At 42.8% G+C, this 12,501-nt stretch overlaps 1 protein-coding gene across 4 annotated transcripts in view; it reads left to right on the forward strand.

Moving 5' to 3' along the window:
• The window catches only part of MAF (MAF bZIP transcription factor), a 184,064-nt gene that overhangs the window by 3,096 nt on the left and 168,467 nt on the right, over nt 1–12,501 (forward strand). For all 4 annotated transcript variants that reach the window (XM_079316335.1, XM_079316336.1, XM_079316334.1 and 1 more), the window contains exon 2: nt 9,158–9,223. In XM_079316335.1, the coding sequence (XP_079172461.1) occupies nt 9,158–9,191 (34 nt within the window). In that variant the 3' untranslated portion in view covers nt 9,192–9,223. The remainder of the gene's footprint in view (nt 1–9,157; nt 9,224–12,501) is intronic.

Genomic DNA, 12,501 nt, shown 5'->3' on the forward strand with positions numbered 1-12,501 from the left:
CTTGGGGGGACATTGAAACCATGCTGTTGCCTAAAAACAGTCTAAAATTAATTTTAAGTGATCTGCCCCATTTTTTTTTTTTTCCTTTTGTGTTTGGTCATTGTCAAATGTGGAATGCTCTGGGTTCCTAGTTTATAATTTAATTCTAGTTTCTGTCATCTGTTAGCCCAGTTAAAATGTATGCTACAGATAAAGGAATGTTATAGATAAATTCGAAAGAGTTAGGTCTGTTTAGATGTAGATTTTTTTTTTTAAAGATTGATGCACTAAATTGTTTACTGTCGTGATGTAAAGGGGGGTAGAATTTGCAACGGGACTGTTTTAAAAAGTAGTTTATGCAGCATGTGCTTGCAACTTAAATATAAGTTGGGTATATGTAGTCCTTGCTATACCACTGACTGTATTTGAAAACCAAAGTATTAAAAGGGGGAGGCACCCCTGTTTATATCTATAGGGGTATTTTACATTAAAAATGTATGGGTTGGTTTTTTTTTTTTTTTTTTTTCAAAATTGAAGTATTTGGGACTGAATTGCACTAAGATATAACCTGCAAGCATATAATACAAAAACAACAAAAAAAAATTATGAACCTGTTTAGAACGCTAATACAATTTATGCAGTTATAAAGATGGCATTACTGCACAGTTTTAAAATGATGCAGATTTTTTTACAGTTGTATTGTGGTGCAGAACTGGATTTTCTGTAACTTCAAAAATTCCACAGTTTTAAAGGCAATAATCAGTAAATTTTATTTTCAGGGACTGATATCCTGTCTTTTAAAAAAAAAAAAAAATGGAAAGTAAATCTTACCACAATAAATATAAAAAAATCTTGTCAGTTACTTTTTCTTTTACATATTTTGCTGTGCAAAATTGTTTTATATCTTGAGTTACTAACTAACCACGTGTGATGTTCCTATGTGCTTTTCTTTCATTTTCAACTCTATGGTTATATCGAAAGAGAGAATAATCTACAATAATAAACTGCATTTTTTTGATTCCGTACTCAGTTTCTTAGTCTGTAGTTCAAAGTTCCATAACTGCGAGCTGCCTGCCGAAGGGGCGATGCTGACCCACGAGCTGGACTCAGAAATGTTCAGCAGGGGAGGAGGAAAAGGATAGCTGCGTGTAAAACGGGAAATTGTCACCCGCTAGGACTCGAGTTCTCTTTCAGGTAGATGAAAAAAACAAAAAAACAAAAAAACCGTGAGCTTTCAGGTGCTGCTTCTGACTTCTCAGTAGTGCAGTGAGGGCAGTTTCAGTGACTCAGATCATCCCACCGAGTTCTAGGAGATCTCAAAGGGGAGGTCTGCGTAAAAACCTGATGACATGATATGGCCCTGTATTTTGATTGTTTTATGATGGAGTGAAGTTAAAGAGAAGACTTCACATCCTCTTATTATCTGATCCCAGCTAAGCATGCCTGTCTCTAGTAAGAGATGACACTGCATCAGGCTTGGCTTATCGCAGAGCCACTTCAAGCTAGATTGAAAGATTTCATTTTGGTCCATACTGCCTCCTTTTTTTCTTTTCTTTGCTTTTTTACCCTTCTTTTTTCTTTTGTTTACCCTGTGGATTTTTTTTTTTGTTTTGGTTTGGGTTTTTTTTTGTTTTGCTTTGTTGTTTTTTCTTTTGCTACAGGCCTTAGAAAGTCCAGAGAGAACTGAGGAGTGGAGAAAAAAAATATCCAAAGGACTTCCTCCAACTTTTGAGAGTTATTTGTTCTAAACAATCAATCCCAAAGGTTAATGTGCTAGAAACATTCAGGTCTCTGAGCCCCTCTTCACTGCAGTTCCCCATGTCAAAGGGCATTTCAACTTTGAGAGGCTCCTCAAACACTTGGCCCAGTTAGTTTAGAGCCACCTTTCCCTGAGAGCCTCCAGTGTCTGTCAGCAGAGTGCTGTCCTGCTCTCTGAATGGGATTATCTGTCCATTTTCTGTGAGAGGCAGAGGCCTCTCCAAAGGATGCTCCAGCCTCTCTGGTATGGGGGGTTTATCTCCAGACCTAGGCTCATAAACGGAATTATTTTTTTTTTCTCCTTTGTGTTTTTCCCCCCTGCTGCTGGTGCAACTCCTCTCAGCAGTAAGGTCATCCCTCCCGGGTGCTGGTGGCCCTGAAGGGACAGGACTTGTTGCCTTCCCTCTGCCCAGCTGGTCCAGGGTCAAGCTGCAAGGTCAAGGTGTGGCTCTGGAGCCCCCCTGCAGCACCTGCACCCCTGATAGCCTGTGCCAGTGGGCAGTGGCTGGTGCTGGAGGTCACTCTGCTCCTGCTGAGGTCCCTTTGGCGGGGATGGACACCAGCCTCTCTGGTGGTGACAGCAGTGGCTTGGTCTCTGAAGCCGATGCTGTGTCTCACCCCTCCCCAGTGCCAGGGCACCAACCTGCCCTTTGGCATCTGACCTGCTGTTACACCAGGGTTTGAGTAATGGTTCAAGCTCCAGATTCTGGTTAATTTGAGTTCCATTTTCTGGTTAATGTGTAATCTGTGGGTAAACTGGTTGCTATTGGCCAAGCTGGGATTTATCTCCTCTCATAAAGACAAGGCTGCTTGTTATTTTGTCTCCTACCTTCTCTTCCCTGAGTGAGCTTTTACCAATGCCCAGGTGTTATTGCAGGGACTCATTTAGAAGCTTTGCTGCTGCCCTTGCTGAGAGCAAGGAAGGGAAGGGACAAGACCTGCCATCAGCAGAGCCCCCACTGAAGTGGTGCTGCAGCCCCCAAGGGAGCACAGAACCCCAAGCTGCTCAGAGCAGAACCACTTCTGGTCCAGTCTCATCCTCACACCCCGCTGTCACTTCAGGCTTCTTTGCAAGCAAAGTTAGGAGCAGGCAATAGGATTTCAAAAGTACTGTGAATTGACGGAGTAGTGAAGAGCGAGGAGAGCACTGCTGCCTCCCTGAAGTATCTTCTTTCACAGAGGAAATAAACCAAACATCCTATTTGAATGATTTGAGAGATAAGAGAAAACCTTCCTAGAAACAGACTTCCTAGAATAGGGTGACAAAAGGAAAATTCCCATCACACCCCCGACCTGAGAGGGGAGAAAAGCTTTCTTCCACATTGGCATTGTGATGACAATCTTGCTTTGCAAATTAAAAAAACAAAAAACAAAACAAAACAAAAAAAAACATAACCTTCCTTAGGCTGCACTTGAATTTCAGCTTGAAACACACCAACTGGCCAACTGAAGGGGAAAAAGAATAGGCACACATTTTAATATTCACTGAAGCAAAGTGACTATTGGGGTTCTCTGTATGAGTCATTGCAGGGGAGCGCCCACCTTTGCCGCAGGACTGCTTGCTGAGGACTAATTGGAACCGCTCTGCTCTGAATAACCTACATTCATTAATCACCCCTTGCTTGACTCTGGCCTCAATCCTGCTCCCATTGAACTCAGAGGTGCAATCCCTGGGGATTTCAAAGGGGAGCAGGATCCCACTGTTCTCCCACAGGTAAAAGCAGGTGGAATGCTGCCTGAGCCAGGCAACTGGGTGTCAAAAGGTGTGCATGGTCTTAATCTGCCCATCACTAACAGCATCCTATTTTTCCCATAGTGCTATAGTGCCTTCCCATTTATTAACTGCATTACAAAGAACTTTCATGTGACTGGTGCTGGGAGATACGTGCACGGACAGCAGCCCTTTGCTGGCTGGGAAACGTGTGCACTGAGGCTCAGCTCCCTCCTCCCTCCCCAGCCCACCTTGCCCCTAAGTGGTTTTTATTTCCACCCCCTAAAATGAAACACAACCTCTCCTGCCCAGCATCCAGGCTTCTGCTGAGCAGAGGCTGAGAGGATTTTTTTGGTTTTGCTACAGCATTTTCCCTGCTTGAAAAAATGTCATCCTGGACTGAATCCTAAAAAAAAGACAGGAGAAGGGAGGGAAACACCCCAGCCACACCAGTGCATATTTATTTCTTTAACTATTTCTCCCTAAGGATGTGGCGAGAAGTGCCCGTTTGCAAACTGAGTGGGTCTTCTATTTATTAGAAAGTCTTCTTCACCCTTTTAAAACAAAAACACCACCGCTGAATCAAAATGTCATTTGAAAACTCCCCCCACGCGAAACATGGCAGCAAATTTTTAGTTTAAAAAATGAACTTTCCCAGCAATTTTTTTCTTTTCCCTTCCGAAAGCTTTTGTGCAGCTGTTTCCTCCCCCTCCCTCTGCGTAATGTGTAGGAAGTTCTTGATCTAGAATCATTCATAATTTTAATACCAATTTCTATTTGACATAATATACTAATATCAGATAGAGAGTGTAGCTGCTTCCTGGATTTAGGGAGGAAATGATGCATATATCAGAATTATCTGCTCAGATGCCAGAACTACATTGGTGTCATTTCAGCATGTGCTGTGTTGAAAGGAAATCCTCTATATTTATTACTCCGATCATCAGAGGAGCTAAATGGACCCACTGTTTCTGACACCTGTTCAGATGGCTGAATTTAAAATTTCATGCAGGAAAAAAAAAAAAAAATCCTACGTACTTCAATTTAGGAATTAAGGAGTTTTTAATACATTTTTTCCCTCCCTCTTTCCAAACCGCTGTGTTGTGAGCGGCTGCCATGAGGCTCGGGCATTCCAGGGGCAGCTATGGAGAGTGGGATAGATTTTGTTTGCTCAGCTCTGACAAAAACCAATCCTGCTTGTACACACACACACACACACACACACACACACACAGAGAGTAACCAAATGTTTCAGATCTCTGTTTTAAGTGCAGGTCTCGGTAGGAATAACATGATGTAGCACACCCCAGAACGTGGCAGAGGTGAACGGCCAAGAAGGAACTCATCTTTTCGGGAGGGAGCTGAGCACTGAACCACTTCATAATTTTAAGGCTCCTCTAACGAATTTTTTTGGGCACAGCAGGTACAAATCAATAGATTAAAATACTGTACACTCTGCTGCATCTAATTCTTGACTGCCTGAAATTGCGGGGGAGGACCGAGAATAACATTTGTCACTCTGAGGGCTGAGTGCATTCAGATTTGTGAGCTCTAAGCCAACACAATGCAAAAATAGTCCAGGATGTGACTTAACTTTTCAAGTGAAAAGCAAAAGGCCAGGGATCTGCGAGGCTGTAGTTGGCAGACAGGCAGCTCCATCCCGAGCTATCTATCACCATATCGGGTTGACCCGGCACAGTGTGACAACATCTCAGTGCCCTCGATGCACGCTGCCTGTATTCAGTGCTCTCTGAAATGATCATTTTCGTTCACTATTGCTGCACCCACTTTTTTTCCCCTCCAAATTCTGGCTTTTAAAACTGTGTCACTTGCGACACACAGTGAAGTGTGCAGACCTGCAATCGTGGTGCCGTGAGTGACAAGGACAGAACTTGCCCTGCCTCTCTCCTTGCTTATTTTGAAGCCCCGTGGATTTCATGACATGATTTTCTATTTTTTTTAAATTAATAAATGTCATTGTTTTGTAATGCATCTCAATACGACGTCTTACATGGAAGGATTCAAAGCAAGAGCAGAAGTTTGCTAGAAGTGGTGTTTCTCATCCATGCAGAAAAAAAAATCCCCAGTAAAAAAATCGAGCAGTGTCCTCAAGTTTCCAGCGGGGGTAAAGCATGGAGTGTCCCTGGGTGCTGCTCTCAATTTTTAATTCATAAAGACCCACAGTCCTGAGCAATGTTGCCGCAGTTTGTCCTGATACATCACAGACGCTGACGGCTCTGGCGTCTCGCTGACCCTCAGTCCTTGGGGTTTGCACTAAATCGGGGTGTCCCCGAAAGGCTGCAGGGTGTGGGGACAGCGGGTGTCGGCAGAGCTCAGCGCCTTTGCATGTCTGCCCGGCACCTGCCTCGGCTGGGGGAGCAGCAGCACTGGGGAGGTTCTGGCACGGATTGTCACATCCCGGCTTCCAGCAGCCCCTGACCGGCCCGGCCCGCGCTGTCTGTGCAGGGGGGCAGCCTCTCGTCGCTCACGGCACCGCGGCCCCTCGGGGGCTGCCAGAGCCCGGCCGGGGGCACGCCGGGCACAAAGCCCGGGCCCGGCACGGCCCCAGATCCCGGGCACAGCCCCCGGCCCTCAGCACAACTCTGTCCGGCGCAGCCCTTTGTCCCTAGCACAGCCCCCGGCCCGGACACAGCCCTGTCTCCGCCGCAATCTCTGCCCTCGGGCACAGCCCCTGTCCCTGTCCCTGTCCCTGTCCCTGTCCCTGTCCCTGTCCCTGTCCCTGTCCCTGTCCCTGTCCCTGTCCCGGCACAGCCAGCCCCGGGTCTGCAGGGCCCGCCCGGCCCGGGCCGCGCCTCACACACAGGTGCGGGGCACAGGCCCCGCCGCCCGGGAGGGCGGGAAGGTGAGCACCGCATCCGCTGTTTGTTTCTTGTTTGTTTCTCTCTAAATCCCATCCCTGCCACAAAAGGGGAGTCGGGGCGGGACTCAGGATCCGTCTGGCCGCGCACCCAGAGCGCAGCTCCGCTTGTCACCCTGCGGCTCCCGCGGGCCACCGGCCCTAGGTATGTCCTCAGAGCACTGCCCTCGGCTTTGGTCACAGTATTTCCAATTTCTTTTCTTTTCTTTTCTTTTCTTTCTTTTCTTTTCTTTTCTTTTCTTTTCTTTTCTTTTCTTTTCTTTTCTTTTCTTTTCTTTTCTTTTCTTTTCTTTTCTTTTCTTTTCTTTTCTTTTCTTTTCTTTTCTTTTCTTTTCTTTTCTTTTTCTCTGTCCTTTTCCTTTTCCTTTGTCCTCTCCCTAATTATCTTTTTCCCTTTTTTATCTCCTTTTTTCTTTTTCTCTCTTATTTTTGCTTTCCTTTTTCTATTCATTCCTTTTTTCTTTTTTTATTCTTGACATTTTCTCCCCCTTTCCTTTCTTTCTTTTTCCTTCATACCTATGCACACACAGAGACAAATCTAAACCCAACAGCAATCAAAGGGAGCTTTTTAAATGACTTTTTGGATCAGGCCTCGAGTTCTCTGCAGGGAGCAAGAATGGGAGCAGGCAGGATTTACATTTCATGGCTTTTAAAGAATCTGAAGTACGGGAACGGCGTTTGCCGAGGCTGTTTCACAAGTCTGTGTGGATGTGCCTCGGAATGTGTATATGATTAAGCTTAAAGCCCTTTTCTGTAAGAAAGCAGGCAGACTCCCTTTCCTGCAGCCTGAGCTCTGCTTCTCCAATTTTGAAACAAAACTTCTTGCCAAGGCCTTGGCAGGGGGATGGCACTGCTGAAGGGGATGGAATCAGGGTGTTGGTATTGTCTTCTAAAGCTGAGGTGTCTCCACTGCAAACAGCCTCTGCTCCCTCAAGCACTGAAAGCCGTGACAATCAAAATGAGCCCAAAATTGAACCAAAAAAGACATAGCATGTTTTTTCTTTTCCCACCCCTTCCCCCCTACTTAACTGCTTCCAAACTCCCTGATGAAAGCATTTTAATATGTAGGAAGAGCTGCTGGAGTCTGCAATGCGATTCAGTGTTCTGTGGTGTGGGATGAACAGATTTTCCTTTCCGTAGGGTTTCCTCCTGCAAAGTCATTGTAGAGGAGGGAATACTGTAAGATTAAATCTGGTTAAAATACTATATTCATGTCACACCAGATACGGTCTCCAGACTGTGCACAGTCTTTCAGCTTCCTTTATTGTGAAATCCTTTTAAAATAGCACAGTATAGTGTAGAGAACTTATTGAAGTATAACTGTCTTACACCAACTCTGTCAGATAAAATGAAGGAAAGTGATCAAGCTTCTTAAATTAATAAATCTGCTTAGTGTCTCTGGTTGCCTTCACGCTCTCTTACTGTCTTTGACTCTTTCCTTATTAATAAACTGATAGTTAAATAAAGCTGCTAAGTGAAGCAATGCACCTTGTTGGTGGAAGAGGGTTGGTGCCTCCTGTCCCAGGTCTGCTGTGCTGGGAATGGGTGTGGGTTCAGGGCAGGCATAGCCAGAGCCAAGATTAAAATCAGGCTGCCCACATCATTTTCTAGATGCTCCCCAGGTGTGAGGCTTGAGTACCTGTTCCTCTCAGCCCCCTGCATTAATAACAGGATGAATTAACCGATTGGCATGAAAGGAGAGGTCGTCCTGAGGAAAATGACACCAGAGGTCCACAGGAGTCATTTGCTTTAGAGATCCCGGGCCAGGTGCCAAGTATTGCATTTATGGAAGCATCATCCCCTTTCTCAAAAAAAACCACCAAAAAGCAAAAAGCAAAAAAACTCCAAACCTGAAAGAAAACAAAACAAAACAGAAAGGCAGCAGCCTTTCAGTGGCATGTGGGCTCTTTTCAAAGAGGGTTTTTTTTGAGTGGGGACCTTTGGGTGGGATGTGGGACAAGGATCATTCAGCTGCCTCTAAATGTGCTGCCCACTTTTGTTTCCAGAGCTGCAGAGCTAATCTGGAATCAAAATGCTGGAAAAGTGCCTATAGTTTGTCTTACCTTTTTTTTTTTGATTCAAGTCGATCAGGCTTGTGGTTTATTCTTGCTCTGATGAGGCTGCACGGTTACAATAAATGCATGGAGCTCAGGCATTCCTGCAGGCACTTCATAGGGAATATCTGTGTATGCCTGTGCATGCACACTCGGGGAGAGAAAGTTGATTGTAAGGGACACAACAAAATATCCATATTTAAGAAATGTGGATTGACTCACTGACTTATCTCACAAGATTCACTCTATGTTGAATTTTTTTTTTAATTAGATTTTAAATATGTGTTGACAGGATGAATTTGTACAGTGTGAATAACTGCAGGGGGAAATGACAGCTCTGCTTTTGTTATTAAACTACTGTCTTGAAAATAATGGAGTGTGTACAAAATTTGATTATTATTTTGCCAATTACATTAGTGCAGCTAATAACAATCATTAAGAAAGAAATACAGAAAGCTACACTTTCAGACCTTAGAAACTGATATTCACTAGTGAGGCAAAAATACATGATTTTAAGATAATTTGTCAGTAAGAATCTCCTGTTATTAATGTGAAGTAAATCTGAGATATGTGAGCTAGAAATGTTTCACTTCAAATTGTGTTCATTTATTCTTCACTCAGTCAGAGCTAATAAACAGTATGAGAGACTTTCTAAATTTAATTTTGGATTTGCATATAAAAGGTCCTATTCTGTACCATAGTGGCACAACAGACAGGCTTTATGACGTTAAATATTCCTTTTAATAATAGTTTATTTTAATATATTTACTAAATTAGGTACCCGAGAGAATCCTCTACAACGGTGATGTGAAAATCCCTGTTACGTGAGGTCAAAAATAGAAGGTATGTTTTCCTTTTCTTTAGCAATTTGCCATATTTCAGCAGGGGTGGTAATTTCACTGCTTTGTTTTCTGCTGCTACGATGGTGCTTTTTGCTCAGCCCCGGGGAGCTGTGACAGGCTGTGGTGCAGTTTCCTGGGCTTTGGGGTGAGGCTGGTTTCAGGTGCCTACAAGAACCACTTGCAATGATGATGGTGCTTTGTACTATTGTCAGCCAGGCAGCTCTCCCGTGTCCCACACCTCATATATAATCCTTTGCAAATGTTTGCTTTCTTTTTCTTCAAATGCTAGCGTTCAGACATCAGCTACGGGGATTAAGGATGGGGCTTCTGAAGATCTCCCTCAGATCTTGATGAAAATCATGGGTCTGTGTTAGATGACTTCAGTACTTACAAATTACAATAGAGTTTAATTCACAGCACTGCTTTCCTCTGGAAATTCACGTTCATTCAATCTGTCAACATTGACTAAAAAATATGCCGCTAATGAAAATGTGGGAATTAAAACTTTCAAACCCCTTCCCTGCTAAACTCAAACAGGCACTTCATTTTTTTTTTTTCTGTGGAATCTGACTTTTATTGACCTTGACTATAAAAATACTAAGTGGGTTAAATGAGCACCAAGATTGCAATGACAGATTTCTGTGTGAATTTTTTTATGAAACCTCCTATTTTAGTTAAGAACACAGGCTGCCATACAGCCTGCCACGCTTTGATCAACGGTTAAGTGCTGTAAGAAACAGCTGAATTTTATTACTTCATGGAATTAAGCTTGTTTAAATGATAGATTTACTTTTTATCTTCTAAAAGAAATGTAAATAATTAATTCAAATAATAGATTTATTTGTTAATTTTGAAAATAAATTTAAGTAATAGATTTGTTATTCAAAATTTAAGTGAGGATGGGAAGGATGTAATTGGTGCTCTAGCCTGTACATTAAATGGAACTAAGAGGAGTTTTTGATGGTGCATGGGCTGTAGGAATAGGTTTCTGAAGGAGCACTACAGGACCTTCATTTTAAGTTTGATGCTCCCCTTACTTCCCTGAGGAACACCCTGGATAGGGTTTTGCCCGCATTGCATTTTTTTTACTTGTTTTTCACCACTGTAAATGAGAGGGAAACCAGACCACTCAGGTTTCTTTGTGAAAACTTAGAGTGTAATATGGGTTTTTTGCAAGAATAGAGCCAAATTGCTCTCAGCTGCAGTAAATACATGAAGTGTGTATTTTAATTGCAAAGGTGCAGCACATGTTTCATCGGCTTGCTCCTAGGGAAACATTTCTAATTTCAATAATCCCATGGGAAAACTACCATGCTTCCTGTAATTCATATATGTGACTATTAGATGTATATAAATTAGTGATATTTATTCTTTTTATCCATTTAATTTAATTAAAAAGGAAATCTTTTTCCCTTATTGACACTTGCGATCTCAAGACTTGCTTAGCCTGCTGTTCTCTGGGACAATTCCTTGTGTCTTCCTTTGGCATTTTGTGGTTATATTTTCACATATTATAGAAAAAAAAAAAAAAAAAAAAAAAAAAACAACAAAAACATGTTGTTTTGCTTAAAATCTGTTAGTTTTAAGCAAATAGCTCTTGGGTCTGGGAAGAGTTAACAAACTTTTACGGCAAGGTTCAGGCAGTTTTGACCCCTATGGTAATATTCCATCTAAGGTTACTGTTGGGAGAGAAATCAAATTTCAGCTGTGAACATGATTGACAGGTGAAAGCAGGAGAGAGAAAGACATCTGGTCAGATGGGGAATTTGGGCAGGAGAAGGACAATTCAGGGAAGTGTCTCTGTGATATTAGGAATAATAAGCTTAGATATGAAAACTCCAATCCTCCACAGCTCACTTGATATGCATGGAGGTGGCTTGGTTGGGGGGAATTTAAGACTGTACATTTATAGTAGTGGACAGTAGTCTCTATGGTCTGACTTACTTACTTGGCTCCTTTGAAGGAATTATGTTATTTCTGCCAAACTTTTAGTATTTCAAGGCCGTTTATTTAATGACTGTGACTGGAATATTTGGTGGTTGCTGGTTAAGAGGTTCTTACCATGATGTCCCTGGCAGGTCAGGCAGCAGCAGGGGTGATGGAGGCCAGTGCTGGTGTCACTTCATGTCCTCCCACTTCTGAGAGCTTTCAGACTAAGCACTGCAGGATGAATTTTGTGTTTATGATATATACTGTTATACCAGCAACAGAATTAGTTGTTACCCCGTAAAATACCACGAAGGATCCATTGTGGTGTTTTACAAAGCAACTGTTATTTTCCAAGGGCTGTGTTTTGTCTTATTCCAGCTCCCAGCAGCACCAGCTAAGGTCCCTTAACCCCAGGTGTATTTCACCTTCAGTGTATTTTATTTGGTGCAGAAGAGGTTTTCCATCTTCCAGTGTCATGGAACCAACAGGAATAAAACATCCCTCTATTTCCTGATCAGCATGATGATGTTGGAAAGTAGAATTTGCTTTTGACATAAAAAATGTAGCCGGGTTTTTTCTTTAAAAGGGCAAGGAAAAAATGTTGGATTTTTATTGCTGTGTGTAAGAATGTTTCAGTTTTCAAAGAGGCTCTGAAGGACTTTCTTAGAGCTCCAAGGGCAGGATGAGGCAATGATGGACCCTGGGATCTAAACTACATCCTACCTACATCCCAGGTGAGAGCAGAACTCCTGGGTAGGCTTCTGGTCCCACTGAAGCCTTTGGTAAAATCTCCCTTGAATTCCTGGGCCACACTTCCACCACAATGGAATATCTACAGGGGAGGCTGTACTAATAAAAAACAAAATCTGTACTCATACAGAGGCAGCTGAGCTGTGAGTTCCTGGGATGGATGCTCTTATTTGGGACTAAAGGTGGATTTCCCCCTTCCACAGTACAGCTAAGCTGCTTTCCAAATAAAATAAATTAACCAGGAAAATCCACTCTTATTCTAGAGTAGGAGCGTCCACCCAGGCACTGCAGTATAGTTTATTTCCTAATTTCCCCATATGGATGAGACCTAAACTAAGGGGAGAATAAGAGCAGTAAACAACAGAAATGAATTTTCTGTTCCTTTTCCAGTTTGCCTCTAAGACCTTTCACACAGGGGAAATCACGGCGCTCTGAAAATACACATTTACTTACTTTTCACTGCTATTCCTGCATTTGCACATGCATTTTTAAAAGAGATTTGTGTTTTGTGCAAGACCTTTTGCATTCTCATACTATTCATACATATTTTTGATGTGCAGTTGAGTCTGTCTGTTCATGATACCATTTCTCTTTTCATGG

This window comes from Erithacus rubecula, assembly GCF_903797595.1.
Source record: "Erithacus rubecula genome assembly, chromosome: 12".
Classification (NCBI taxonomy): domain Eukaryota; kingdom Metazoa; phylum Chordata; class Aves; order Passeriformes; family Muscicapidae; genus Erithacus; species Erithacus rubecula.